At 40.9% G+C, this 26,770-nt stretch overlaps 1 protein-coding gene across 2 annotated transcripts; it reads right to left on the reverse strand.

Moving 5' to 3' along the window:
- Positions 1 to 854: 854 nt before the first annotated feature.
- LOC110528399 (synaptophysin-like protein 1) lies at positions 855 to 26,458 on the reverse strand. 2 transcript variants are annotated; one of them, XM_021610442.2, is made up of 6 exons: positions 26,064 to 26,458; positions 25,819 to 25,893; positions 6,781 to 6,899; positions 6,202 to 6,400; positions 2,977 to 3,150; positions 855 to 2,742 (listed from the first exon to the last, which is right to left on the reverse strand). In XM_021610442.2, exons 1-6 carry the CDS (start codon positions 26,076 to 26,078, stop codon positions 2,674 to 2,676), a joined length of 651 nt encoding a protein of 216 aa, XP_021466117.1. In that variant the 5' UTR covers positions 26,079 to 26,458; the 3' UTR covers positions 855 to 2,673. The 2 variants fall into 2 exon arrangements, with proteins under 2 accessions (XP_021466117.1, XP_021466116.1); XM_021610441.2 differs by having other exon boundaries at positions 855 to 2,799; positions 26,064 to 26,457.
- Positions 26,459 to 26,770: the final 312 nt, after the last annotated feature.

Genomic DNA, 26,770 nt, shown 5'->3' on the forward strand with positions numbered 1-26,770 from the left:
GCTCTCTGCGCTTTTAACGGACCTCTGAGACTATCACAGTGCAGGTGCATTTATACGGAGACTTGATTACACACAGGTGGATTGTATTCATCATCATTAGTCATTTAGGTCAACATTGGATCATTCAGAGATCCTCACCGAACTTCTGGAGAGAGTTTGCTGCACTGAAAGTAAAGGGGCTGAATAATTTTGCACGCCCAATTTTTCAGTTTTTGATTTGTTAAAAAAAGTTTGAAATATCCAATAAATGTCGTTCCACTTCATGATTGTGTCCCACTTGTTGATTCTTCACAAAAAAATACAGTTTTATATCTTTATGTTTGAAGCCTGAAATGTGGCAAAAGGTCGCAAAGTTCAAGGGGGCCGAATACTTTCGCAAGGCACTGTAGGTCATCTCCACACACCCATCAACTGCAATCATTGGCTAAATTAAAATGTAAATATGAGAGAGAAAAAAAACAAGCAACAAGAAATACCAAAGGATTCATTAATTTTGGCACCTACATGTTGCCATTTGTGTTACATGGCAGCACCATTTACCATTCTTCAATGATAGTCTGTAGCTTGCCCAGTGGTGTGACAAAACAGAAAAAACAAAATGACAACCATGAAGGCATAAAACTTACTCAGGGAGATAAGTTATAGATATTTTCTAAACACACAGAAGCCATTAAAGGGCTTATTGTGAATTGACCAATTAATGTCGTTTTTTTTTTTAAATGACATCATTCAAAAGTTGTCTTTTCCTGCTCAAACTACAGCTGGGCGTCAGACAAAAATCAATTCAGGCAGTTTATCGTGATATGGCTGAAATAATAAATAGAACTATAATTTTATAACAAGTTTAAAAAATGACCCTTTAAACTACTACTAAGCTTTTTTATGGGTCAATTGACAGCTATAACAATCCACCCATATTAGCAAACTTATTTAATTTCAAACTTTACATTTCTGTAGTATAGGCTACATATCGTACTAAATGTTATCTGCAAAATGCCTGCAATAAGTGGTCGGTGTCGATCATTTTCTGGTTTATCGTCCCAGCTCTAGTTCAAACATTTTGAGAAGAGTCAAATACTGAGGGAACTTAGTGTTTTAATTGTTTCAATGTCACAACTTTACATAAGACTTTAAAAACTTTGGCTTCATTGAGTAAACAATACACCAACCAGCACTGCGGTGAAATATAGGCACTGACAGTTTGAATAACTAAAATATTGACAGCAGTTACTAGAAATGTGTCCTCAAATTGAACGTAGTCCATATTAGTTGGTGTTACTGCTATAGTTAGTATAAATAACCAAGGCACTGTTCATATGTTCATCCACAAGCATTTCAAGGTTAGCCCACACCAGGTGGTTATGAAGCATGTGACAAAATAATTTTGAATAACAAAACTAAGACAAAAAAAAAAAACATACATTTCAAAGAGGAACGCATTGAACATCAGGAGCGATTGTGGGGTCAAGTAGCTAACTGACGAGTTTAGTGCACCAAAGCAGTAGGCTTTCAGAACACGACAGAAATGCAACATCCATGTTTAAAAAATGTAGTAGTGGAATATTGGAATTACTGATATGACAGTAGTTAAAATTGTTTATTTTAATTTAGAGGACCAAATTTAGGCCTGAAAGGCAACAGAGCAGCGGATTTCAACATTTACCGTCGACCTCATCTCCTTTATTAGATTCATGGTAAACGAGGGGACTGACGGTCAGACAATTAGTGTATTTGAACCACAGGAGGCTGCTGAAGGGAGGACGGCTCATAACAAATGGCCGGGAAAGGAGTTATTGGAATCAAACACCTGGAAACCACGGGTTTGTTGTTTTCGATACAGTTCCAGCCATTACTAAGAGCCCGTCCTCCCTAATTAAAGGTACCACCGGCCGGCCACCTGTGATGTCAACGCAGCATTACTGAACATCCCCATATTAGTCACAGTTCAGCTACAGTAGTGTGTCTGTGAGCCCTGTTGGGACATTTTGTACTTGGCCTATGCGTTTGAAAGTACCTGCTCTACTTGAAGCGACCAAAATCAGACATTTTGAAAATCACAGATACCCAAATTCCTTTGAAAGTGTTCAACTCAAGCCACATTCACTGTAACTGAATAGATGTTATGTACAGTTAACTCAAGGCACCTTTTAGAATGTTTAAAAATAAACAGGAAAAAACTAATAAAAACCGTTGCGGTCACTCAGTTATCAGGGTTTACACCTGTAAATTGGGGTAGTGTTGATTGCAGCTAGCAAATCATTCACATTAACTGACCAACTCTATGCAGAGTATTAAAACCACATCCAAGGGTAGCTGTGTTGGAGGGTTAGACTTGGGGAACTTAGGCTGTGTTTACACAGGCACACCAATTATTTTATTTTTATTTGGCCAAAAGGCCAATCACATCAGATTATTTTCAGAGCTGATCTGATTGGTCAAAATACCAATTAGTGAGAAAAAAAATAGTGTGTGAATTGGGCTGCCTGTGTAAACACAGCATGAATACTTTCCCTGAAGCTTGAGCTTAATGCCCATCATTGAAAAGTGGCCTCTGTGGTAAGGGTGATTAAAAAGCAACATTTTGCTTGAGGTTTTAGTTTCCTTCTTAATAGGGTTAAATAAGAAACAGTGTGGGTCCAAAGCACCTTGGCAATTGGCTTGGGCTCTATGCAATTAAGAGCTGGGGACTCCGCCTTCCTCCATGGTGGCTGGTGGGTTGGGGTCCTTGTGGAAGGGAGTCTCCTTAAAGATGAACCAACAGTTACCGGTCCATAGGATGAGGTTTAGAAATCCGAATATCTGGACAAGCAGGAAAGTGTGAAACAAAGACGTCACAGGATACAAACAAAGGAATTACAAATGCTACATTAAGTGCCACTACACCCGTAGCCCTGTCTTTCATGCTTGACTTGTACATACCTGTAAATCACATTGAGAATTGGCTTTAAATTCCTATTACTAAATCAAATTGCTCACCACAGAGGCATTGAGTTTTCCCATGGAGGGGAAGTATCCAGGTGAGCACAGGGGCTGACAGGTCTCAACCAGGTGGTTTGGGTTGGTGGCCCACTTCACGTCAGTCAGGCCCTTCCCCCAGGCAGAGGAGGACACCAGCCACAGGAAGGCAAAAGCAGCAGTCACCAACAGGTCCTGAGAAAAACAGGGGAGGGTTGTCACTATAGGACCATGTTGAAAAGGATGGAAGAACGCAGCTTTGAAATCATGAATCTCTTTTGAAAACTATTAGGCTCACAACTTAACCTGTTGTCTCAGCTGTTAGAGCCATACCAGGCTTAAAACATGAACCTAACCCATCAGCCAGAGACAAATGGTTACATTGTTAAATCAACATATTTAAAACAAAATACTTCACATTAAAACAAACTGAGGATGTATATAACTCACTTATTAAAATCCCAACTAAAAAGGTGGGTTTTTAAAAGTGATTTAAAAACCTCTGTTATCTGCCCCTCTTACCTGACATAGCGAGCTGTTCCACAACTGTGACGCTTTAGAGAACTAGCCTAAAATAAGAAAATGCATGAACCAATTCTTCGGCATCTGGCTGAGAGACGTTGTCTAATTCTGAAAATGTAAGTATGTTGTTTTAGATATGCTTTTCTTTTCTGCAAACTGCGCAGTACTGTGTGGCTAACATTACAATCACTATCAGCTGTACATGCTTACTCTGTACAGTCACACACCATTATTGGTCTGCCAGTTGATGGGTTGCTTCTCAAAAACCCTACAAACAGCCTCACAATGACTGGTTGACACTGATCTGGCAGTACACAGGCTGGTAGACCAGGATATACAAATAGTTCCAGTTATGCTACACTATACGGTAACTAACATAAACCCCACCCTATGTTCGAATAAAATCAACTATATGTAGGCTATTTTGCCTGATGCGTCAAGCGCTGTAATTAAACATTTTGACAATTTACTAAAGCGTGAGCCAGAGATCCCGAGTGGCGCAGCTGTCTAAGGTACTGAGTCTCAGTCCTAGAGGCGTCACTACAGACCCTGGTTCGATCCCAGGCTGTCTCACAACCGGCTGTGATTGGGAGTCCCATAAGGCAGCGCACAATCGGCCCAGCGTTGCCCGGGTTAGGTCAGGGTAGGCAGTCATTGTAAAATAAGAATTTGTTCTTAAGCGACTTGCCTAGTTAAAACATTTTAAACTAACCAGAATAACATTTCTCCCACTGCTGCTGGCCGTTGCAAATTCTGCCATTATGCATCTGAAGTTGCCGGTAGTAGGCTACAACAACGGTCAGCAACCTTTACCATTTGGAGTGGCAAGTTATCATACCATTTCTACTGATCTGTGTGTCAGTTATGATTTTCATATGCACATTTTTGTGGAACAGTTTCATCTCAAAATCAATGTCATGTGGTTAATCAAAATTATAGTGATGCCTCAGACACTGAGATGCAGGGCCTTAGACCGCTGCGTCCCTCGGGAGCTATGCATGGCCTGTCTGCAAGGAACTTGAAACATTGTATTAACTATTAACTTGGGTCTAGCCTGAAGCTCGAGCTAACAAACTTGCAACATTGTTTAAAATATTCTGGGTGCTGCCAGTGAGCACCACAGACAGACAGACACAGCCGTAGGCTATTTGCACAAAGGATAAGAAGTAATGAGGTAGGCCTTTATGACATTTCCACCGGATCAGAGCATGACATTTTCCCCCTTTCATGCTGTGTGGTTATCGAAAGTGGGAGAGCTGGAAAGATTTTTCAAATAGGCTACGTTGAGGAACTATTCACAATGGATGTCAAAACAGACAGTTTACTTTCTTTTTGAGGCGAAGGAAAAAATTACTTTGAGAAGCTCCACAGTGATGGCGAGTTAAGCCAATCAGAAATAGTATCAGATCCCCAAATGTGCATATTTATAAGCCTACATTTGCGTGCAGGCCAGGTAGCCTAGGCCTAGTTCTATTCATAAATCAGGTGTGTGTCCTTTCTCAAGATTTGTTTGGAGAGCTCCTGTCAAAGACAATTAATAAATTAACTCGTAAACGGAATGAAATAAACCTAAACTTTTCCCTCACAAGTGTAACCTAGGTTGTGCGTTCTACAAAAATGTCCACTCCTACAATGACAAGACTGTAATAATAATATATTGAATGCATTAACAGAACTTTTAGACAAGAAATGGTAAACGTACTACTGGTGATACTTGTGTGCCATCTCTGAAGCATTCGCAATGGATTAGTCCACTCAGACAGGTGTCTTGCGTGCCATAATTGTTTATATATACAGTGGGGAGAACAAGTATTTGATACATTGCCGATTTTGCAGGTTTTCCTACTTACAAAGCATTTAGAGGTCTGCAATTTTTATTGAGAGACGGAATCTAAAACAAAAATCCAGAAAATCACATTGTATGATTTTTAAGTAATTAATTTGCATTTTATTGCATGACATAGGTATTTGATACATCAGAAAAGCAGAACATAATATTTGGTACAGAAACCTTTATTTGCAATTACAGAGATCATACGTTTCCTGTAGTTCTTTACCAGGTTTGCACACACTGCAGCAGGGATTTTGTCCCACTCCTCCATACAGACCTTCTCCAGACCTTCTCCTTCTCACCAAGCTGCTTTCCTATTGTCCTGTAGCCCATCCCAGTCTTGTGCAGGTCTACAATTTTATACCTGATGTCCTTACACAGCTCTCTGGTCTTGGCCATTGTGGAGAGGTTGGAGTCTGTTTGATTGAGTGTGTGGACAGGTGTCTTTTATACAGGTAATGAGTTCAAACATGTAAAGTTAATACAGGCAATGAGTGGAGAACAGGAGGGCTTCTTAAAGAAAAACTAACAGGTCTGTGAGAGCCGGAATTCTTACTGGTTGGTAGGTGATCAAATACTTATGTCATGCTATAAAATGCAAATTAATTACTTAAAAATCATACAATGTGATTTTCTGTCTCTCACAGTTGAAGTGTACCTATGATAAAAATTACAGACCTCTACATGCTTTGTAAGTAGGAAAACCTGCAAAATCGGCAGTGTATCAAATACTTGTTCTCCCCAGTGTGTGTGAAATAAATAAATAATATATATATATATATATATATATATATATATATATATATATATATATATATATATATATATATATATATCACAGCTTGACAAAAAAATTCAAATCTTGGTCGACCAACAGCCTATCTTAGACTCACAAAGGTAGGTCCGCGGCCCTCGCGGTACACATGCTGGTATCCCAAGTATAGAACCAGGGTGGCGGTGCAGTACAGGAAGCCAAAGACACCGACACAGACGTAGAACTCAGCCGAGGAAGAGTAGTCGCCCTGTAGGTAAATCTCATTCGTGGCGTTCCCGTTACACGTGGGCACCTTTAAAGGGCCGTAGCTTGGCAACCTAGAGAGTAGTGGGGGGGTGGGAGAGAAAAACTATAAATTAGATAAATCCATTTCAACTATAAATTCAAAAAACATTTAAGGGGCAACCATCAAAGGCAAATAAAAATGATCTTGGTGGGAAGAATCTTTTGTTTTTTTCCATGTGTGACTGCATACATTTTACAACCAGCTTTAGAGTAAAAAGAAACTGCTCTTTGGAATTCCTGTTTACACATCAAACCCTTGAAAAGTTTTGCATTGCTTTTCAGGGAGTGCCAGAGATAGGCTTATTTACTGTACAGACCACAGGTAGGGGTTACTGGCAATTAAAAAAACAGAAGAAACAATATGACAGCATACATGTTGTTAATATGCAGCTCTATGCGAGAGGTGTTTTACCTGAAAGGGTATCCGAACCCTACGTCTATGTCCTTTAGCACCGCATCCCCACATTTCACACTGATGTGGGTCGTCCCAGAGTAACCACCCGTGGTGGCAAAGGCAAAGATGGTGAACACCTGCACAGAAAGAGAGGTGAGTTAGCGTGCATCTCAATGGTCTTAAGTTACTTCCTCTCCTCATCTATTTGCCTTCACATCATTCTCATTCCTGGGCAGCTAAGAAAAGCTCATTCCTGGTGGGCTGACTTTTCACTAGTGTCTAGGCTTTGTTTTCTGGTCAATAAAGGAGACAAGGAAGGAAAGGTACTTTAGAATTCATAAACTGTTTCTCTCCCAACGAACTAGAGTTATTGTGCACTCCTCTGATTATCAAAATGTGTCCTTTAAGATTTTAAATCAACACATAATACATGTAGCCTACATAAGACTGTATACAGCTATATTTAGCTCATCTTTATTATAGCTGATCAGAGGGCTGTTCAGAGTTGTGGTTCTGTAAATCACAACAGAAAGTCGTCCTCTGTAGTGCCACACCAGGATAGTGGGTTTTGACTCCCGGGATCACCCATACGTACAATGTATGCATGACTAAGCCCCTTTGGATAAAAGCATCTGCTAAATGGCATATATTATTATAATAAGAGGTGTTCCACCGGTAGGACACAGAGCTGGTTTTAAGTGGTCAAGTGTTCCTGCTGCAGCACAGTTAACAGTCCTCTGTAAAAGCCATAAGGGTGGGGAGTGGTCACCTGGCAAGAAAAGCCCCAACTCCAGCAGAACGCCCCAGCAGGGTCAGGTCAGACAGGAAGAGGCCCCAAGAGGCCTCAGACATGGCTCGTACCAAAAATCTTGAAACCCTGACTGGGCAGAACACTGGGGACCTAACCTCATCCACCCTGATAGTTACTTCCTCTACTCAAAGCAGAAAAGTGGGGTGAGGGCAGACCCAGAGAGGGGAAGAATGGCAAACATACACGTATGCAAAATCATAGGCTTTACACTTCTCTCCCAGACGAAGACTTTCCCTGTGCTAGAACCTTGACTCTTTCTCTCTCATGATTACTTTTCACCAATTTAACTTCCCCTCCAGCCTCTTTCCACACAGGAAACTCTTTCCCTCAGAGTGCTAAGAGAGCCAACTCATTCACACGGACTGGCTCCTAACAGCGGAGTCTGACAAACTAGCAGCACGTTTAATGGGTTCTGTTTGAGAAAGGATAGGCGCACATCTAATCTTGATCTGTAATGAGGAGTTAATTGGGATGTAAGGTCATTTGTAGATCAGTGATTTTGTATCGTCTGATAGCAATGCTTGAGTAAGGTTTATTCTCCTAGGTGTAATATAAATTTTAAACTTGGGAATACCACACCATCCGAACTACAGAAAAATCTGTCTGGTGGGCTGATTCCATTTAAATAGACTGCATAGAAAGGCAGCCCATTTTAAATGTAGGACTAGGATGATGTTGCTGCCCCTAGATGTATACTGAACAAAAACAGAAAAACGCAACAATTTCAAAGAATTTACTGAGTTAGACTTCATAAAGGAAATAAGTCATGAAATTAGGTCATTAAGCCCCAATCTATGGATTTTACATGACTGGGAATAAAGATATGCATCTGCTGATCACAGACATCTTAAAACAAAATGGGCCTCAGGATCTCGTCACGGCATCTTTATGCATTCAAATTGCCATCGATAAAATGCAACTGTGTTTGTTGTCCGTAGTTTGCCTGCCCATGCCGTAATCACGGGGCACTTTGTTCACAACAATGACATTAGCAAACCGCTCGACCACATGACGCCATACACGTGGTCTGCGGTTGTGAGGCCGGTTGGACCTACTGCCAGATTTTCTAAAACGATGTTGGAGGCGGCTTATGGTAGAGAAATTAACTTAAAATTATCTGGCAACAGCTCTGGTTGACATTCCTGCAATCAGCATGCCAACTGAATGCTCCCTCAACTTGAGACATCTGTGGCATTGTGACAAAACCGCACATTTTAGAGTGCCCTTTTATTGTCCCCAGCACAAAACGCACCTGTGTAATGACCTTGCTGTTTAATCATCATCTTGAGATGTCACACCTGTCAGGTGGATGGATTATCTTGGCAAAGAGAAATGCTCACCAGAGGTAAACAAATATGCACAACATTTCAGAGAAATACGATTTGTGTGAATGGAACATGCCAGGGAATTTTCTTTAATTTCACATCATGAAACCAACACTTCACATTGCATTTAGATTTTTGTATATTTGAATAAAAACTTGTTCCGGTGTTGGTTGCTGGTAGCAGTGTTCCACAAATAGGACTTACTGAACAGATCCGTCCAATGAAAATGTGATGGGAGATCTAGCACGCCCCAACTTCTTCTAGAAGAATGCCCTTTGTTCTAAAAGTAGCCTAGTCCAGTGCCCACGTCAGCTCAAGCACGTTCCCACATGATCACAATCAACCAGAATTTACATAGCAGTTGAGAAGTGCAAAACAGACCACGAGGCCTAAAGAGTTCAGGCCTTCTGAACAATAACAAATATCCAATGCAATAAATAGAGGGTCATAAAAAACAATGCCACAACAGTTGCTGAGTGTAAAGGGGTCAAATACAGGTATTTCAGTAGCGGACTAAACTACAAAGTGAAGGAAGTTGATTTTTTTTTATTCTGGGGTTAGAGCAGCTTTAATATTGCAGGCAGATTGTGGTTTCTGTCGATGTAAATTGTCTGCATCATTTCCAATCCTCCATATTTTCTTTGTGCATGATTATACAGTACCAGTCAAAAGATGACACCTACTCAATCAAGGATTTTTATTTATACAATTTTCACACTTTGTAGAATAAATAGCGAAGACATCAAAACTATGAAATAACACATGGAATCATGTAGTAACCAAAGTGTTAACAAAACCAAATTATATTTTATAAATTAAGATTCTTCAAAATAGCCACCCTTTGCATTGACAGCTTTGCACACTATTGGCATTCTCTCAAAAAGCTTAACCTGGAATGCTTTTCCAACAGTCTTGAAGGAGTTCCCACATATGCTGAGCACTTGTTGGCTGCTTTTCCTTCACTCTGCGATCCAACTCATCTCAATTGGGTTGAGGTGAAAACACCAGTCTCAACGTCAACAGTGGAGAGGCGACTCCGGGATGCTGGCCTAGGCAGAGTTGCAAAGAAAAAGTCATCTCAGACTGGCCAAAAAATACTAAAAGGGGCAAAAGAACAGACACTGGACAGAGGCACTCTGCCTAAAAAGCCAGCATCCCGGAGTCGCCTCTTTACTGTCGACGTTGAGACTGGTGTTTTGTTTTGGGACTATTTAATGAAGCTGCCAGTTGAGGACTTGTGACGCGTCGGTTTCGCAAACTAGACATTAATGTACTTGTCCTCTTACTCAGTTGTGCACCAGGGCCTCCCACTCCTCTTTACGAGAGTAGTACACAGCGTTGTACGAAATCTTCAGTTTCTTGGCAATTTCTCGCATGGAACAGCCTTCATTTCTCAGAACAAGAATAGACTGACAAGTTTCAGAAGAAAGTTATGGGTTTCTGGCCATTTTGAGCCTGTAATCGAACCCACAAATGCTGATGCTACAGATACTCAACTAGTCTAAAGGCCAGTTTTATTGCTTCTTTAAATCAGAACAGTAGTTTTCAGCTGTGCTAACATAATTGGAAAAGGGTTTTCTAATGATCAATTAGTCTTTTAAAATGAAAAACTTGGATTAGCTAACATGCCATTGGATCACAGGAGTGATGGTTGCTGATAATGGGCCTCGGTATAACCATATAAATATATATTTTTTAAATGCCGTTTCCTGCTACAATATCCATTTACAACATTAACAATGGTCTACACTGTATTTCTGATCAATTAGGTTATTTTTGGTGTTGCTTTTCTTTCAAAAACAAGAACATATCTAAGTGACCCCAAACTTTTGAACAGTAGTGGGTGTACAGAAAACACACTTTATTTTGTATTCCCTCCCCACCTCCTAATTGGAGTAAATTAATGGACAACAGGCTTCAACATACATTTTACAGACAATATATTTTACAATAGTCAGCTTTAGTTTGTTATTAGTCTCAAGACATCAGTCAGGGAGTTAAAGCTTGGTCGCAAATGGGTCTTCCAAATGGACAATGCCCCAAGCATACTTCCAAAGTTGTGGCAAAATGGCTTAAGGACAACAAAGTCAAGGTGTTGGAGTGGCCATCAAAGCCCTGATCTCAATCCTATAGAAAATTTTGAATTGAAAAAGCACGTGCGAGCAAGGAGACCTACAAACCTGACTCAGTTAAACCAGCTCTGTCAGGAGGAATGGTCCAAAATTCACCCAACTTATTGTGGGACGCTTGTGAAAGGCTACCCGATATTTTTGACCCAAGTTAAACAATTTAAAGGCAATGCTACCAAATACTAGTTAAGTATGTAAACTTCTGACCCACTGGGAATGTGATGAAAGAAATACAAGCTGAAATAAATATATTTTTCTACTATTATTCTGACATTTCACATCCTTAAAATAAAGTGGTGATTCTAACTGAATTTTTACTAGGATTAAATGTCAGGAATTGTGAAAAACTGAGTTTAAATGTATTTGGCTAAGGTGTATGTAAACTTCCAACTTCAACTATACATTTTACCTTGTTCTTTTTAGTTCCATCCTTCAGCTCCACTAAACCCCTCCCATCCATCTCTGAAAACCATCCCGTTTCTGTTTACCATATATTACAACTGTGCTGTGATATTTCACACGGGCCATTATTCTAATGAGCTCCTCCCCCAAAACATCTAAACAAGAGACCTTGATTAATCGTTTATGTAAAGTTGTGATAGTGTTTCCTTGTGAAGTTAAGATTTTATATACTTTTTGATTTTGGATCCTGCGGCTTAGTTGCTGTGAACGCAACAATCTGTCCTGGGATCCTCACAGATTCCATGTAAAGAGAGAGACACGGAAACCCAGCTAGCTCAACAGTCTCAAATGTAGGTCGCTATTGAACGTTTAACATTGCAGGAGCTGTGTTTACTTTGCTTTATTCCGGGACAATGTGGACTGCACAGACTTTCAAAGTAGCAACTGTTTGCTTGCAGAGGACTACAAGGGTGAAGTGCCTACTCTTAGAAAACCTACTGGGGGACTCCACCCCCGCCTACTTTTAAATTGTTCTTCTACCCCAGTAGCCAGACGCCGCGCTCTGGTGGAAGTGTCGCCACCGTATCAGCTCCCAACAGATGACTTGGCCTGTACTCTGCAGGGATCCCTCCCCAAAGTGGTAGGATGCTCCTGTGGGACGTTCCTGTTCTCGACCCAACCAGCCATGGAGATGCGTCACTCGCCATGTAAGTCGGGGAAAAAAGCATCTTCTGGCAACGGGGGACTCCTTGGAGATGTTAAGCCCGGACACAGACCAGAAACAGCTTTGCTGCCCTGGATTCAGAGGTTCAGGTGCCTTGGTCCTCTGTTGTCTCCCTCAGGTTTAGATCCTCAGAGCACCCACCCTCCACAGACCGCCTGAGATACCGGGCCATTTATCTACGATAGATACTACAGCCGACTCGGGTCCATCGGGCCCCACCGCTCTTTGGTCCTCAAGGGGTCTTCTAAATCACTTGAGACGAAAGAACGGCCAGCCCTCTGCTATTTCACCAGCTGTCATCATTGGCAGGTCTATGGTGAGAAACATCTCAGTTCCCAGTGCTACCCAAGAGCTTGAGTACAGGACACCACAAGGCTGCTTCCGACTGTTCTACCCAGGAGCATGAGTACAGGACACCACAAGGCTGCTTCAGACTGTTCTACCCAGGAGCATGAGTACAGGACACCACAAGGCTGCTTCAGACTGTTCTACCCAGGAGCATGAGTACAGGACACCACAAGGCTGCTTCAGACTGTTCTACCTAGGAGCATGAGTACAGGACACCACAAGGCTGCTTCAGACTGTTCTACCCAGGAGCATGAGTACAGGACACCACAAGGCTGCTTCAGACTGTTCTACCCAGGAGCATGAGTACAGGACACCACAAGGCTGCTTCAGACTGTTCTACCCAGGAGCATGAGTACAGGACACCACAAGGCTGCTTCAGACTGTTCTACCCAGAAGCATGAGTACAGGACACCACAAGGCTGCTTCCAACCGTTCTACGACTGCTGCCGGGGGCTGACGCTGTCGTTTGACCCCACATGGACTACGACATCAGGAGGGCTAGCTTGGAACTTCTGAAAATTGATTTAAAAAAATAACTGATTAGAGCAATGACAGATTACAAATAGCGGCAAATAATATCAGGTCCGGTACCATCGTTGGGCCGAATGTCTGAAAGATTCAGCAGGCTACTGGCATTACACATCTGGCTAAAAGACAACTGTAGCTCTGCTGGAGTCACATTCATAGATAACTCTGACACCGTCTGGAAACAGAAGATAATCTAAAGGAATGACGGAGTCCATCTAAATGAGCTTGGCTCCTGTCCAAGCAGGAGCCAAGCATTTCAAGGCTGCATTGAGACAATGACTTATCAATGACCCAAGACCAGCTCAGTTAATCCACCATTGTGACGCTGTGTTGTCATAATTCTGCATCAAATGTACATCACAGGGGCATTGGCAGACAACTGAATTAAAGTCCCCCTATGTTGATCCTACAGCTATTGTACGCTGTAATCATGTGCCTACTGTATGAACCATAGTTACAGTTAGCCCTGAAGAGGTGTGTCCTAGTAGGAAGTCCACTGTGTGCAGCTTACCATGCACTATCAGCACCGATGTAAATAACATGAGCTAGTCTACTTCTGATAAGCTTTCCAGAAAAGCATAAAAAAACAAATCAAGCAACCCAGAAAAGTACTAAAAATAGCCCATCTTAACATATGTAGTAGCCTAAGAAACAAGGTTCATGAAGTCAATAACTTGCTTGTAACAAAGTACATTCATATTCTGACTCTCTTAAAATTAAAAAGTCACTTAGACAAAACCTTTGATAGTGGCAGCAATAAAAAGTTATCTACAGAAAAGCAAACAAGGGCAGTGTTGTAGTCAATATTCAGAACCACATTCCTGTAAAGCTTAAAGAGGATCTCATGTTAAAAACTGAAGTAATATGGCTACAGGTTAATCTGCCTCACCTAAAGCCCATTCTTGTGGAAACCTGCTATAGACCAAGTGCTAACAGTCCATTTCTGGATAATGTATGTGATATGTATGTGATAAACATAAGTATATTTTCACACAAGAAAACAAACTTCAAACTGTAACTAGTGCCTGCAACCTAGTGCAGGTTGTCAGACAACCTACCAGGTTAGTTACAAAACAGCACAGGAATGAACTCAACATTTATAAAATCACATATTTACCAATGCTGCAGAAAGCTGCTCTAAAGCAGAATCCAAAAACAGTACATAGGAGAAAAATTAACAAGATATATTCAATGCTGATCTGACCAATCGGAATCCATGCTTCAAGATTGTTTTGATCACGCCGACTGGGATATGTTCCGGGTTGCCTCAGAATAACATTGATGTATACACAGACACGGTGACAGTTCATCAGGAAGGGGATGTTGTTCCCACTGTGACTATTAAAACCTACCCAAACCAGAAACAGTGGCTAGATGGCAGCATTTGTGCTAAACTGAAAGTGCATACAACCGCATTTAACCATGGCAAGGTCACTGGGAAAGTAGCCAACTTATGCCTTCATAACAGCTTTGCACACTTGGCATTCTCTCAACCAGCTTAACCTGGAATGCTAAACCTGGAACTCTTGAAGGAGTTCCGACATATGCGGAAAACTTGTTGGCTGCTTTTCCTTCACTCTGCGGACCAACTCATCCGAAACCATGACCTGGCCTCCACAATCACCCGACCTCAACGGTTTGGGATCAGTACTTTGAAGCACTGTGGCAGCAATTACAGCATTGAATCCTCTTGGCTAACTAGCTAGCCATTTCACATCGGTTGTGAAATGGCCTGAGCCTGCTGCTGCCTACCACCACTCAGTCAGACTGCTCTAGCAAATCATAGACTTAGTTATAACATAATAACACACAGAAATACGAGCCTTAGGTCATTAATATGGTCGAATCCGGACACTATCAACTCAAAAACAAGACGTTTATTCTTTCAGTGAAATACGGAACCGTTCCGTATTTTATCTAACGGGTGGCATCCCTAAGTCTAAATATTCCTGTTACATTGCACAACCATCAATGTTATGTCATAATTACGTAGAATTCTGGCAAATTAGGCAGCATATACACAGACTCTGCGTGCAATGAAAGCAAGAGAAGTGACAATTTCACCTGGTTAATATTGCCTGCTAACCTGGATTTCTTTTTTGCAGGTTTAAAAATATATACTTCTACTTTATGTTTATGGTTAGGTACACATTGGAGCAACGATACGCACCACATGGATTATATGCAACGCATAAACTAGTGCTTCTAGTGATTATGATTGATTTATTGTTTTTTTTGCATTTTACCCCTTTTTCTCCCCAATTTCATGGTATCCAATTGTTGTAGTAGCTACTATCTTGTCTCATCGCTACAACTCGGGAGAGACGAAGGTTGAAAGTCATGCGTCCTCCGATACACAACCCAACCAAGCCGCACTGCTTCTTAACACAGCACGCATCCAACCCGGAAGCCAGCCGCACCAATGCGCCGGAGGAAACACCGTGCACCTGGCCACCTTGGTTAGCGCACACTGCGCCCAGCCCGCCACAGGAGTCGCTGGTGCGCCTACTGACCAAGCCCTCCCTAACCCGGGCGACGCTAGGCCAATTGTGCGTCGCCCCACGGACCTCCCGGTCGCAGCCGGTTACGACAGAACCTGGGCGCGAACCCAGAAACTCTGATGGCACAGCTGGCGCTGCAGTACAGCGCCCTTAACCACTGCGCCAATCGGGAGGCCCTATAAGATAAGTTTAATGCTAGCTAGCAACTTACCTTGGCTTACTGCATTCGTGTAACAGGCAGGCTCCTCATGGAGTGCAATGAGAGGCAGGTGGTTAGAGCATTGGACTAGTTAACTGTAAGGTTGCAAGATTGAATCCCCCGAGCTGACAAGGTAAAAATCTGTCGTTCTGCCCCACCGTTCCTAGGCTGTCATTGAAAATAAGAATGTTCTTAACTGACTTTCCTAGTTAAAGATTAAATAAAAGGGTGTTAAAAAATATAAATAAATAAAATCGGCGTCCAAAAATACAGATTTCCGATTGTTAAAATCAGCCATTCCGATTATATCGGTCGACCTCTAGTGGAGTTCATCAAAAACTTCCTAAACCGTGGAGTTTAGTCCACTAGTATTTTAGGGGTATGCGAGCCATGGAAATCTGAAACTGGAAACACTTCTCCCCTTTAAGCACCAGCTGTCAGAGCAGCTCACAGATGACTGCACCTGTACATAGCCCATCTATAATTTAGCCCAAACAACTACCTCTTTCCTTACTGTATTTACTTATTTAGCTCCTTTGCACCCCATTATTTCTCTCTACTTTGCACATTATTCCACTGCAAATGAACCATTCCAATGTTTTACTTGCTATATTGTGTTTACTTTGCCACCATTGCCTTTTTTTTTGCCTTTACCTCCCATCTCAAATTGTATATAGACTTGTGTTTGTTTTTCTCCATGTGTAACTCCGTTGTTGTATGTGTCGAACTGCTTTGCTTTATCTTGGCCAGGTCGCAATTCTAAATGAGAACTTGTTCTCAACTTGCCTACCTGGTTAAATAAAGGTGAAATAAAAAACACAGGGGAGAAAATTGTATCGTGATCGTAGTAGTAGCAGCCTGAGGTCAAGTGAACCTCGTGGGAACTGGTTTCATCTTTCAGGTGTTTGGTGAAGTAAAACATTTCCAATTTCCCCCCACTTAAACACCTGACCATTCCAGCAATCCCCTCACCTCAGCCGCTGACCCTCAAAATAAACCCTCCACTATGCAGTTCCTTGAGTAAGTAAGACACCCAACCTGGGGGCAAACCTATAGGCAAGTACAGTCACAGTGTAGTTAGGTGGGAGTTGATGATATGGGAACGTTAGGAGGCCTTTGTTTTCAAACCTGGTTCTAGACTTGTTGGTGCTTTGGCCAACTCCTCTGACTGTTGTCATGGTATACATATTATGAATTAGTCAGAGACGGCACAAACAGGCAGGCACTCGGCTATCATGTCAACTCCTTGACACTCATTCTCATAACAAACATGACATTAACAGCAATGGAGTTAAGAGCACAAACAGATCTGAACCAAGCTTAGAAGTTGTTTTAACATCAGTGCATCAAGGAACAAAAAGCTTCCCGCCCATTTTCGTGGTTCATCATACAAATATTTATTTGAGAATTAAGCTAGGCTATGTTTTTCAGGGGTAAAGTCATGCTTCTGTTCCAACACTTCAACTGCATATAGTCTATGCGAGTTCTTCAGGGGCCTGTGGCGTAGGCTGCAATAAAGTGGTGCAATTAAATGCTGCATTAAAGCTAATTCTAAAGAACACGTCTTAAAGAAGCAGCCACAGACATAGTATGGATTCAGGTTGCCTAATTGGAACTTGTTAGTTCTAACCCCTCATGCATGCAGCAGCATGCAGGTCAGGGTTTAGCACCGGGATCAGTGGTGTGTATAAAGTAACCCCTGCCTCCACTCCCTCTCTGCACTGACGCTCTGAGAATGTTGTGTTGCAGCATTGGCCAGGATTTACAGTGTATTTCCTAGTAACTGGCCACTCCCCTCTCTAGCCAGAGAAAGGCATGTAGTTGGTTGGCACAGCACATAGGGGAGAGGGAGGAGGGTAATTACTAGACAGCCATGTTAGAATGGACAAAAGTAGAATTATGGTCAAAGCATATGAGCCATTTCTCCTTATTAATTTAGGTCAGGGTAGGGGTTGATGTAAAGCGTAGTGGTTTAAAAATGACATTTGTGGTTAGAAAGTATACATTTCTATCCTTTCTAACATGGCCAGATAGTGATGACTGGCTGAGGGAGAAGTAGACTGCCTGGATTGAATTCAAGCTCCAACCTAAAAGATAACATTGGCGTTTATTGCCTACAGGGCCACTGGCAGCTCTGCTACTTAACCTGTCTACGATATTGGTTCCCAATTGGGAATCAACCCTCCCACGTTCAGCTGAAACGGTGGCGCATGGAACGCAAAAATATTCTTAAAAATATTTAACCTCCACACATTAACAAGTCCAATAGCTCAAATGAAAGATAAACACCTTGTTCATCTAGCCAGCAAGTCAGATTTCTAAAATGTTTTACGGCAAAAACATAGCACATATATATGTAAAACCACCAGACACAGCTCATTTGAATAGCCAAAACATGCAATCAACAAACGCAGGATTAAAAAATAAATCGCTCACTAACCTTTTGAAAATCTTCATCAGATGACAGTAATATGACATGTTACACAGTACATATATATTTTTTTCAATAATATGCCATTTATATCCATAAATGTCAATTTACAGTGAGTTCACGTTCAGAAATTACTCAAAAATGCCCGCAGGAAATCTATGTAGCGCGGCAAGATAACGTAAATAGACATCATAAACTTTGACTAAATATACATGTTCTACATATAGTTAGAAAGATACACTGCTTCTTTATGCAACCGCTTTGTTAGATTTATTTTTAACGTTACAGAAATCGCACACTATTCAATATGCTGAGACAGCGCTCAGTTCCAAGCTACATTTCTACGTAATGTTGGAGTCAACAGAAACACAGATTTAAGCATAAATATTCCCTTACCTTCGATGGTCTTCGTTCAGAATGTTCTGGAAGGCTTCATACTTACCCAATACATCGTTTGGTTTCAAGTCTTGCGTCTTTGTATTAGCTACTGCTAATAACATCAGCTGAAATGCACCCAAAACGTCCTCTGGTCCGGAAAAGTTGCGCATCAAAACTTCAAAATTACATATTATATGTCGACTAAACAGGTCAAACTAAGTGCAGAAGCAAGCTTTATGATGTTTTAGACACGCAAAACAAACTTCAATTCAATCGGCCATCATCTGCCCTTCTCTTGAGTGCTGGAACAAAGGAATGGCTGGAACCAATTCGCGCCCCTACGCACAGCCTATTCTCTCGTGGCACGCACTAATTTCACTCCCATAGGGTCAATTCTCGCGGGATTTGAACGATTCAAAGCTCTACTGAAAGAGGACATCTAGCGGAAGAGATAGAAAGTGTCCCCAGAATCATAACTGGTTGGGAAGGGTGGGGGCCATGACGTCAAAGTTGCTCCAACTTTCATGGCCACAAAAACTAGTTTGGAAGAATGCCTGCCCTGTGAGTTCTGCTATACTTACAGACATAATTCCAACGGTTTTAGAATCTTTAGAGTGTTTTCTATCCAATAATAATTTTTATTTGCATATATTAGCAATTTTTGACAGATTTTTTTTTCAGTTTACTAGGGGTACCCAATCTCTCCAAAGGGGGCATATGTCTGCCATATCCTTAACAGGTTTGCACACATACAGTACCTCAACACAGTTAGCCAAGCACACAGTCAAAACTAGCACATTCATGACAGACTATGTGGTGCATACAAAGACACATACCGGTACTGTATTCACGTACAGATCGTGTACACACACAGAATGCTTGTTGATCAGAACCAGTGGTCCTTCTTTTATCCTGAGACAGCTACTCAGACAGGTTACAAGTTCATGAATCCAAGCTGTCTGTTACAGCTGCTGACAGTCTACACTTTGGCCAGTTGGCCACGTCTCTAAAAATGTCACTTCATCACATAGCAAAGCCTGCTCGAAATGTCAGCTCTTTAGCAAAACACCTCTTCTCAGGCCTACATACTGTGCACTAAGTCCTTCCAATGTGTTGGCCTGGGCAATTCCACTTTCTGTCTGGACCCAACTTAAAACATTCGCGTGAGCGTTGCTTGTGAGCAGTTTGATTTTGGTTAAATTATTCTGGTGATTCTTTGATGTAGCCTATAAGCAGCAGAAACAAACATAAATCAGCTAGTGACAAATGAGGGACAGTGAAGAGTCACTGGGCTTCACATCACATAAATAGTCAAATTCTCCACGTAAATTTAGCTCCAAGAGGCAGCACTACTAAGCTGCATACATGAAAAGTCTGATAGCCTAGCTACTGATTTCCTACCTGCCCTGTAGATCATAAGTGGAATTTCCATGTCCATGTACTCAACAAAATGAAGTCAAGAAGCCTAGTTGCCCTGGTTACCAATGAGCATGGGGACCTTGCAAATAGGGTTTGCCCTACGCACAGGATCCATTAGTGCTCTACCTCTCAGTTTGTGGTCATACTACATCTGCATTTGTTCCTCTCGAAAATACCAACAATCCATTCTCAAAGTCAAGATCTACCTAGGTCATAACAGTTAAAGCATCAGCCTAAACTCATGACATAGAGCATATTATAGGTCAGTGACAACTAGCTAGCTAAAGTTAACTATTATCTGATCTGACAGTCTGGGCATGAATGCAGTTTGAAATACTATGCATTAGCTAGCTAGCCGCTTTCATTCATGCACGCTGCCAATATCTGGAATGAAGTACAGTGGACCAAAATGATAAAAGTGACATGGCTCAGTTATACTCACATACAGTACATTGTATAATAATAGTGAAGACATCAAAAGTATGAAATAACACATATAGAATCATGTAATAACCAAAAACAATAATAATTATAAAATATATTACATTTGAGAATCTTCAACGTTGCCACCCATTGCCTTGATGACAGCTTTGCACACTTAGCATTCTCTCAACAAGCTTCAAAAGGTAGTCACCTGGAATGCATTTGAATTAAATAGGTGTGCCTTGTTAAAAAAGTTCATTTGTGGAATTTCCTTCTTAATGCATGAGTCAATCAAATCAGCTGTGCTGTGATAATGTAGGGGTGGTATACAGAAGATGCCCTATTTGGTAAAAGACCAAGTCAATATTATAGCAAGAACAGAAAAAAAAAATAAGCAAAGGGAAGCAACAGTCCATTACTTTAAGACATGAAGGTTAGTCAATGTAGAACATGTCAAGAACTTTGAAAGTTTCTTCAAGTGCAGTCGCAGAAGCCATCAAGCGCTATGATGAAACTGGCTCATGAGGACCGCCACAGGAAAGGAAAACCCAGAGTTACTTCTTGCTGCAGAGGGTAAGTTCATTTAGAGTTACCAGCCTCAGAAATTTCAGCCCAAATAAATGCTTTGCAGAGTTCCAGTAACAGACATTTCAACATTAACTGTTCAGGAGACTGTGAATCAGGTCTTCATGGTCTAATTTCTGCAAAGACACCACTACTAAAAAGGACACCAATAAGAAGCTTGGGCCAAGAAACACGAGCAACGGACAGACAGGTGGAAATCTGTCTTTGGTGTGCTGAGTCCAAATTCAAGATTTTTGGTTCCAACCGCCGTGTCTTCGTGAGACACAGAGTAGGTGAACGGAATAATTCTGCATGTGTGGTTCCCACGGTAAAGCATGGAGGTGTGATGGTGCTTTGCTGGTGACATGGTCAGTGATTTATTTAGAATTCAAGGCACACTTAACCAGCATGGCTACCACAGCATTCTGCAGCGATAAGTCATCCCATCTGGTTTGCACTTAGTGGGAATATCATTAGTTTTTAACAGGATAATGACCCAACACACCTCCAGGCTGTGTAAGGGCTATTTGACCAAGAAGAGGGATGGAGTGCTGCATCAGATGACCTGGCCTCCACAATCCCCTGACAAAAGTAGTGGACACCACATCAAATTAGTGGACTTGGCTATTTCTGTTGCATAAAAACGAGCACATAGCCATGAAATCTCCATAGACAAACATTGGCAATAGAATGGCTTAACTGAAGACCTAACAGTGATTTTCAAAGTGGCACCATCACAGGATGCCACCTTTCCAACAAGTCAGTTCGTCAAATTTCTGCCCTGCTAGAGCTGCACCGGTCAACTGTAAGTGCTATTATTGTGAAGTGTAAATGTCTAGGAGCAACAACAGCTCAGCCACGAAATGGTAGGCAACACAAGCTCCCAGGACGGGACAGTGCGGAAGTGTGTAAAAATCATCTGTCCTTACTAGTGTTGCAAAGGGTCGGAAACATTCCGGTAAATTTCCAGAATTTTTGTGGAAATTTTCCATGGGTAAACAAGCCCAGGAATTTTGGGAATTTCTTAAATTCATTAAAAAAAATACAAAATAAAACAGCTTATAACAGTGAACCTTATGTTGGATACACATGAGGCAATTCTAGGTCTTGTGGCATATTTTGTTTGAACTATTCCCAAGTCAATGGAATTGCAACACAATGCATTCGTCCATCACATGGACAGCTGATTCTCAAGATCAAGCACACTAATGAGATGCTATTGAGCCCACACTACACTGTCTGAGCCAAGGACTACATGCTTTCTGCTAAGTTTTGATTACAATACTGGATGGGGGGGGAATATATTTAGTGACATGCATGATCTATTGTTAACTAGTAAATAGCAGCCTACAGTAAAGTGTGTTTAAATCATTTCTAACTTGTTCATTTCTGCTAGTTAGTTTTAGCTTGTTGAGCCTGTTAGTGTTAATTCACCCGTTTCCATTCAAGTTTCATTTATCTTACAAAGGAGTTGTTTAATCTAACTGCTTAACTATTTATCTGTACATGGAATCATTTTTTTCCAAATCTTCACAGGAAAATGCCACAGGCACTATCTGATGTGTGGAGACATTTTACTGCAGCTAATGTAGAAGGAAAAGCTGTGTACATTTGCAAATACTCTGCCAAATCATGTGAAGAATGCAATAGAGGCAGAATCATCTGGCCAAGTGCATAAAGTTCCCTCAGCGCTCACAACAAGCAACCTCTGACAAAAGTCTATACTTCTAGTCGAGGTGAAAATGATGAATCAGACACCTTATCGATAGCAACAGATCATGGTCCTCCTGGAATCAGAAGTTTTTTTGGACTCAATGGAGGAACGTAGTGAGAGAAATGCTGATGAATGTCTTGCTCAAGCTGTGTATGCAACTGGTTCACCTCTGATGCTCACAGGCAACATGTATTGGAAGATATTTCTGAATGTTCTTTGCCCAGCATACACCCGTCTTGTCTTTGGCATCATTAAAAAGTGAACATATTTTATCAAATCTATTCTCCAATTATTACTATATGATTAAACTAATCATGGCGGCAGGGTAGCCTAGTGGTTAGAGCGTTTGACTAGCAAGTTCAAATCCCCGAGCTGACAAGGTACAAATCTGTCATTCTGCCCCTGAACAGGCAAGTTAACCCACTGTTCCTAGGCCGTCATTGAAAATAACAATTTGTTCTTAACTGACTTGCCTAGTTAAATAAAAAGGTCAAATTAAAAACATTTAATGTAAATGTGGTTATAGGAAGTCGGGGCACCAAGGACAATCTTCCGATGACAAAGTTATAATTTTCCTAATATAACTCTACAGATATTTTAATATCTGATCAATTAGTCTTTTTTAATTAATGAAATATTCTTTACCTCACGTTAGTCTCGTTCCAAATGTCGTAAATTGTTGGTTATCTGCACAAGCCCAGCCTTTACTATGAATCATTCATACACCAATTGGCTTAATAATTTATTTACTAACTAACTAATCACAGAAATGCATAAACAAACATGTTACTAACAAGGATAGGGAAGATTGGAACTTTATTGAAGATTTATGATAAAAACATCCTAATGATTGATTCTGTACTTAGTTTGAAAGGTTTCTTCGACCTGTAATATAACTTTTTAAAGTTTTTGTCCTAAGAAATGCACGAGCGTTTGGATATGTATACCAAACGCGCTAACAAAAGTACCTAATTGGACATAAATAACGGACATTATCGAACAATTATCGAGCGCCGTCTCAGATTATTGCATGGTATGCTTTTTCCATAAAGTTTTTGAAATCTGACACAGCGGTTGCATTAAGGAGAAGTATATCTATAATTCCATGTGTATAACTTGTATTATCATCTACATTTATGATGCGTATTTCTGTTGAATCGATGTGGCTATGCAAAATCACTGGATGTTTTTGGAATTAGTGAACGTAAAGCGCCAATGTACTCAGATTTTTTTATATAAATATGAACTTAATCAAACAAAACATACATGTATTTTGTAACATGAAGTCCTATGAGTGTCATCTGATGAAGATCATCAAAGGTTAGTGATTCATTTTATCTCTATTTGTGCTTTTTGTGACTCCTATCTTTGGCTGGGAAAATGTCTGTGTTTATTCTGTAGCTTGGTGGTGACCTAACATAATCGTTTGTGGTGCTTTCATTGTAAAGCATATTTGAAATCTGACACTGGTGGGATTAACAACAAGATTACCTTTAAAACGGTATAAAATACATGTACTTTTGAGGAATTTTAATGATTTGTTGTTTTGAATTTGGCACCCTGCACTTTCACTGGCTGTTGTCATCTCATCCCATTAATGGGATTGCAGCCATTTAACAAACCTCCAAACGAGCTTCAATGCCATACAACACTCCTTCCGTGGGCTCCAAATTATTTTAAATGCTAGTAAAACTAAATGCATGCTCTTCCACCGATTACTGCCCGCCCGACTAGCATCACTACTCTGGACGGTTCTGACTTAGAATATGTGGACAACTACAAATATTTAAGTGTCTGGTTAGACTAAACTCTCCCTCCAGACTCACATTAAGCATCTCCAGTCAAAAATTAAATCTAGAGTCAGCTTCCTATTTCGCAACAAAGCCTCCTTCACTCATGCTGCCAAACATACCCTCGTAAAACTGACTAGCCTACCGATCCTTGACTTCGGCAAGGTAATTTACAAAATAGCCTCCAACACTACTCAGCAAATTGGATGTAGTCCATTACAGTGCCATTCGTTTTGTCACCAAAGCCCCATATACTACCCACCACTGCGACCTGTATGCTCTAGTTGGCTGGCCCTCGCTACATATTAATCGCCAAACCCACTGGCTCCAGGTCATCTATAAGTATTTTCTAGATAAAGCCCCACCTTATCTCAGCTCACTGGTCACCATAGCAACACCCACCCATAGCATACACTCCAACAGGCATATTTCACTGGTCACCCCCAAAGCCAACACCTCCTTTGGACACCTTTCCTTCCAGTTCTTTGCTACCAAAGACTGGATCAAACTGCAAAAAAATAAAAATAAATAAATAAATAAAATCCACTGAAGCTGGAGTCTCTCCATCTTTAAGCATCAGCTGTCAGAGCAGCTTACCGATCACTGTACACAGTCAATCTGTAAATACTACACCCAACTACCTCATCCCCATATTGTTATTTATCGTCTTGCTCTTTTGCACCCCCCAGTATCTCTACTTGCACATCTATCACTCCAGTGTTAATGCTAAATTGTAATTATTTTGCTTCTATGGCCTATTCATTGCCTTACCTCTACTTTTCTACATTTGCACACACTGTACATTGATTTTTCTATTGTGCTACTGTACGTTTGTTTATGTGTAACTGTGTTGTTTTTGTCGCACTGCTTTGTTTTATCTTGGCCAGGTCGCTGTTGTAAATGAGAACTGGTTCTCAACTGGCCTACCTTGTTAAATACATGTTAAATAAATACATTTACAAAATGGAAAAAAAGAGAAAAAAAACACTTGTATGATAATCTTAAAGAGTGACTTGTCAGTCACTGATCCAATTGTTGTAGCTATGAGTCGTAACTACATAGACAATCGCTGAATAGGGTGTTGCCGAGGAAATCTAGCTATCATTTGCCTTGGAGGTTGGGCTAACTGACGTTAGTGTACTAGATAACTATCTGCATCAATACACTTCTAACATTACTCCGAAATTAAACTACAAAAAAACAAGTAGCTAGCGCGCAACATTAACCAAGAACATGACAAACTAGCTAGTTAATTAACGTAGCTAGCAAGTTTAGTGTGTGTGACAATTGCGAGACAATAGACATAGCAATGGGTTGCAACACATTACATTTTGGCGAAGTCCTCTAAAAGGATAAAGAGGGTATCTTACCCATTCCAGAATCCGAATAAATCCCAGAGGTTCTTTCAAAGGTCCCAGGTCAAGATTGAATCCCGACAGAAGTTTCTTAAATTGGAAGAAGAAAAAAAACCGTGGTCAAGCGAGATGTATTTTTCATAAATGTTTTAATTGGTAGCCCCCCGACACTAAAATGTCACGAATGTTGGTCCCCTGCACTAGCTAACGTTAACTGTTAAGTTAGCGAATATAACGAAAAGTCGTGTCGACCGATTTACCTGAACAACTTCCATGTTCGATTTTCAGCAGTTCGCTATACCGGAAGAAATCCTATATTCTCCCAAACGTACAAATATTGTAGCGGGGTGAACCTTGATTACATTCGACTGATCGAAAACAGCTAAACACACAGCTAGGTTAGCTGACGTTGTAAAACTGCTGTCAAACTTTCTAAACTGCATAAGCACACGTGACAAGCAACTTGTTCTTCTTCTTTAAAGTTTTATGGAAGAATACACCTATTGATGTAGCGACGCCACCTACTGAACGGGCAACTTGTTCTTCAAGAGAAAGGGCATATTTATTTGAAATCCGAACCAGTTGCAGTCATTTGGGCTCTGATCTGCCCGTTCACATTTGAAAATGTGTTGTAATGTTTATAATGTAGCCACTACCCAATACCTAGCGACCTCTTGGTTTAAAGGGATACTTCTGGATTGTGGTAATGAGTGCCTTCATCTACTTCCCCAGAGTCGGATGAACTCGTGTATACTATTTGTATGTCTCTACGTTCACTTTGAAGGAAGTTGCTAAATAGCATTTGACTGGAAGTCTTTTGGTATTTGCTAGGCATTAACGATAGTTAGCATTGGCTCGTGAAAGTACCTCCAACTTCCTTCATACTGGACACAGACAAGGTTTCCATCCAAACTTTTTATCCGATTAAAGTATATGTCGGATAAAACAGATGGAAACAATTTTTTTG

The sequence above is a fragment of the Oncorhynchus mykiss genome, chromosome 7 (assembly GCF_013265735.2).
Source record: "Oncorhynchus mykiss isolate Arlee chromosome 7, USDA_OmykA_1.1, whole genome shotgun sequence".
NCBI lineage: Eukaryota > Metazoa > Chordata > Actinopteri > Salmoniformes > Salmonidae > Oncorhynchus > Oncorhynchus mykiss.

Bases quoted from the DNA above. Each gene is read 5' to 3' on its own strand.
- LOC110528399 (XM_021610441.2), bottom strand. The intron at 6,900-25,818 runs GTAAGATACCCT...CTTTCTGTGCAG, and splicing joins TTATTCGGATTCTGGAATGG to GTGTTCACCATCTTTGCCTT. The intron at 6,401-6,780 runs GTAAAACACCTC...ACTACTCTCTAG, and splicing joins GGGTTCGGATACCCTTTCAG to GTTGCCAAGCTACGGCCCTT.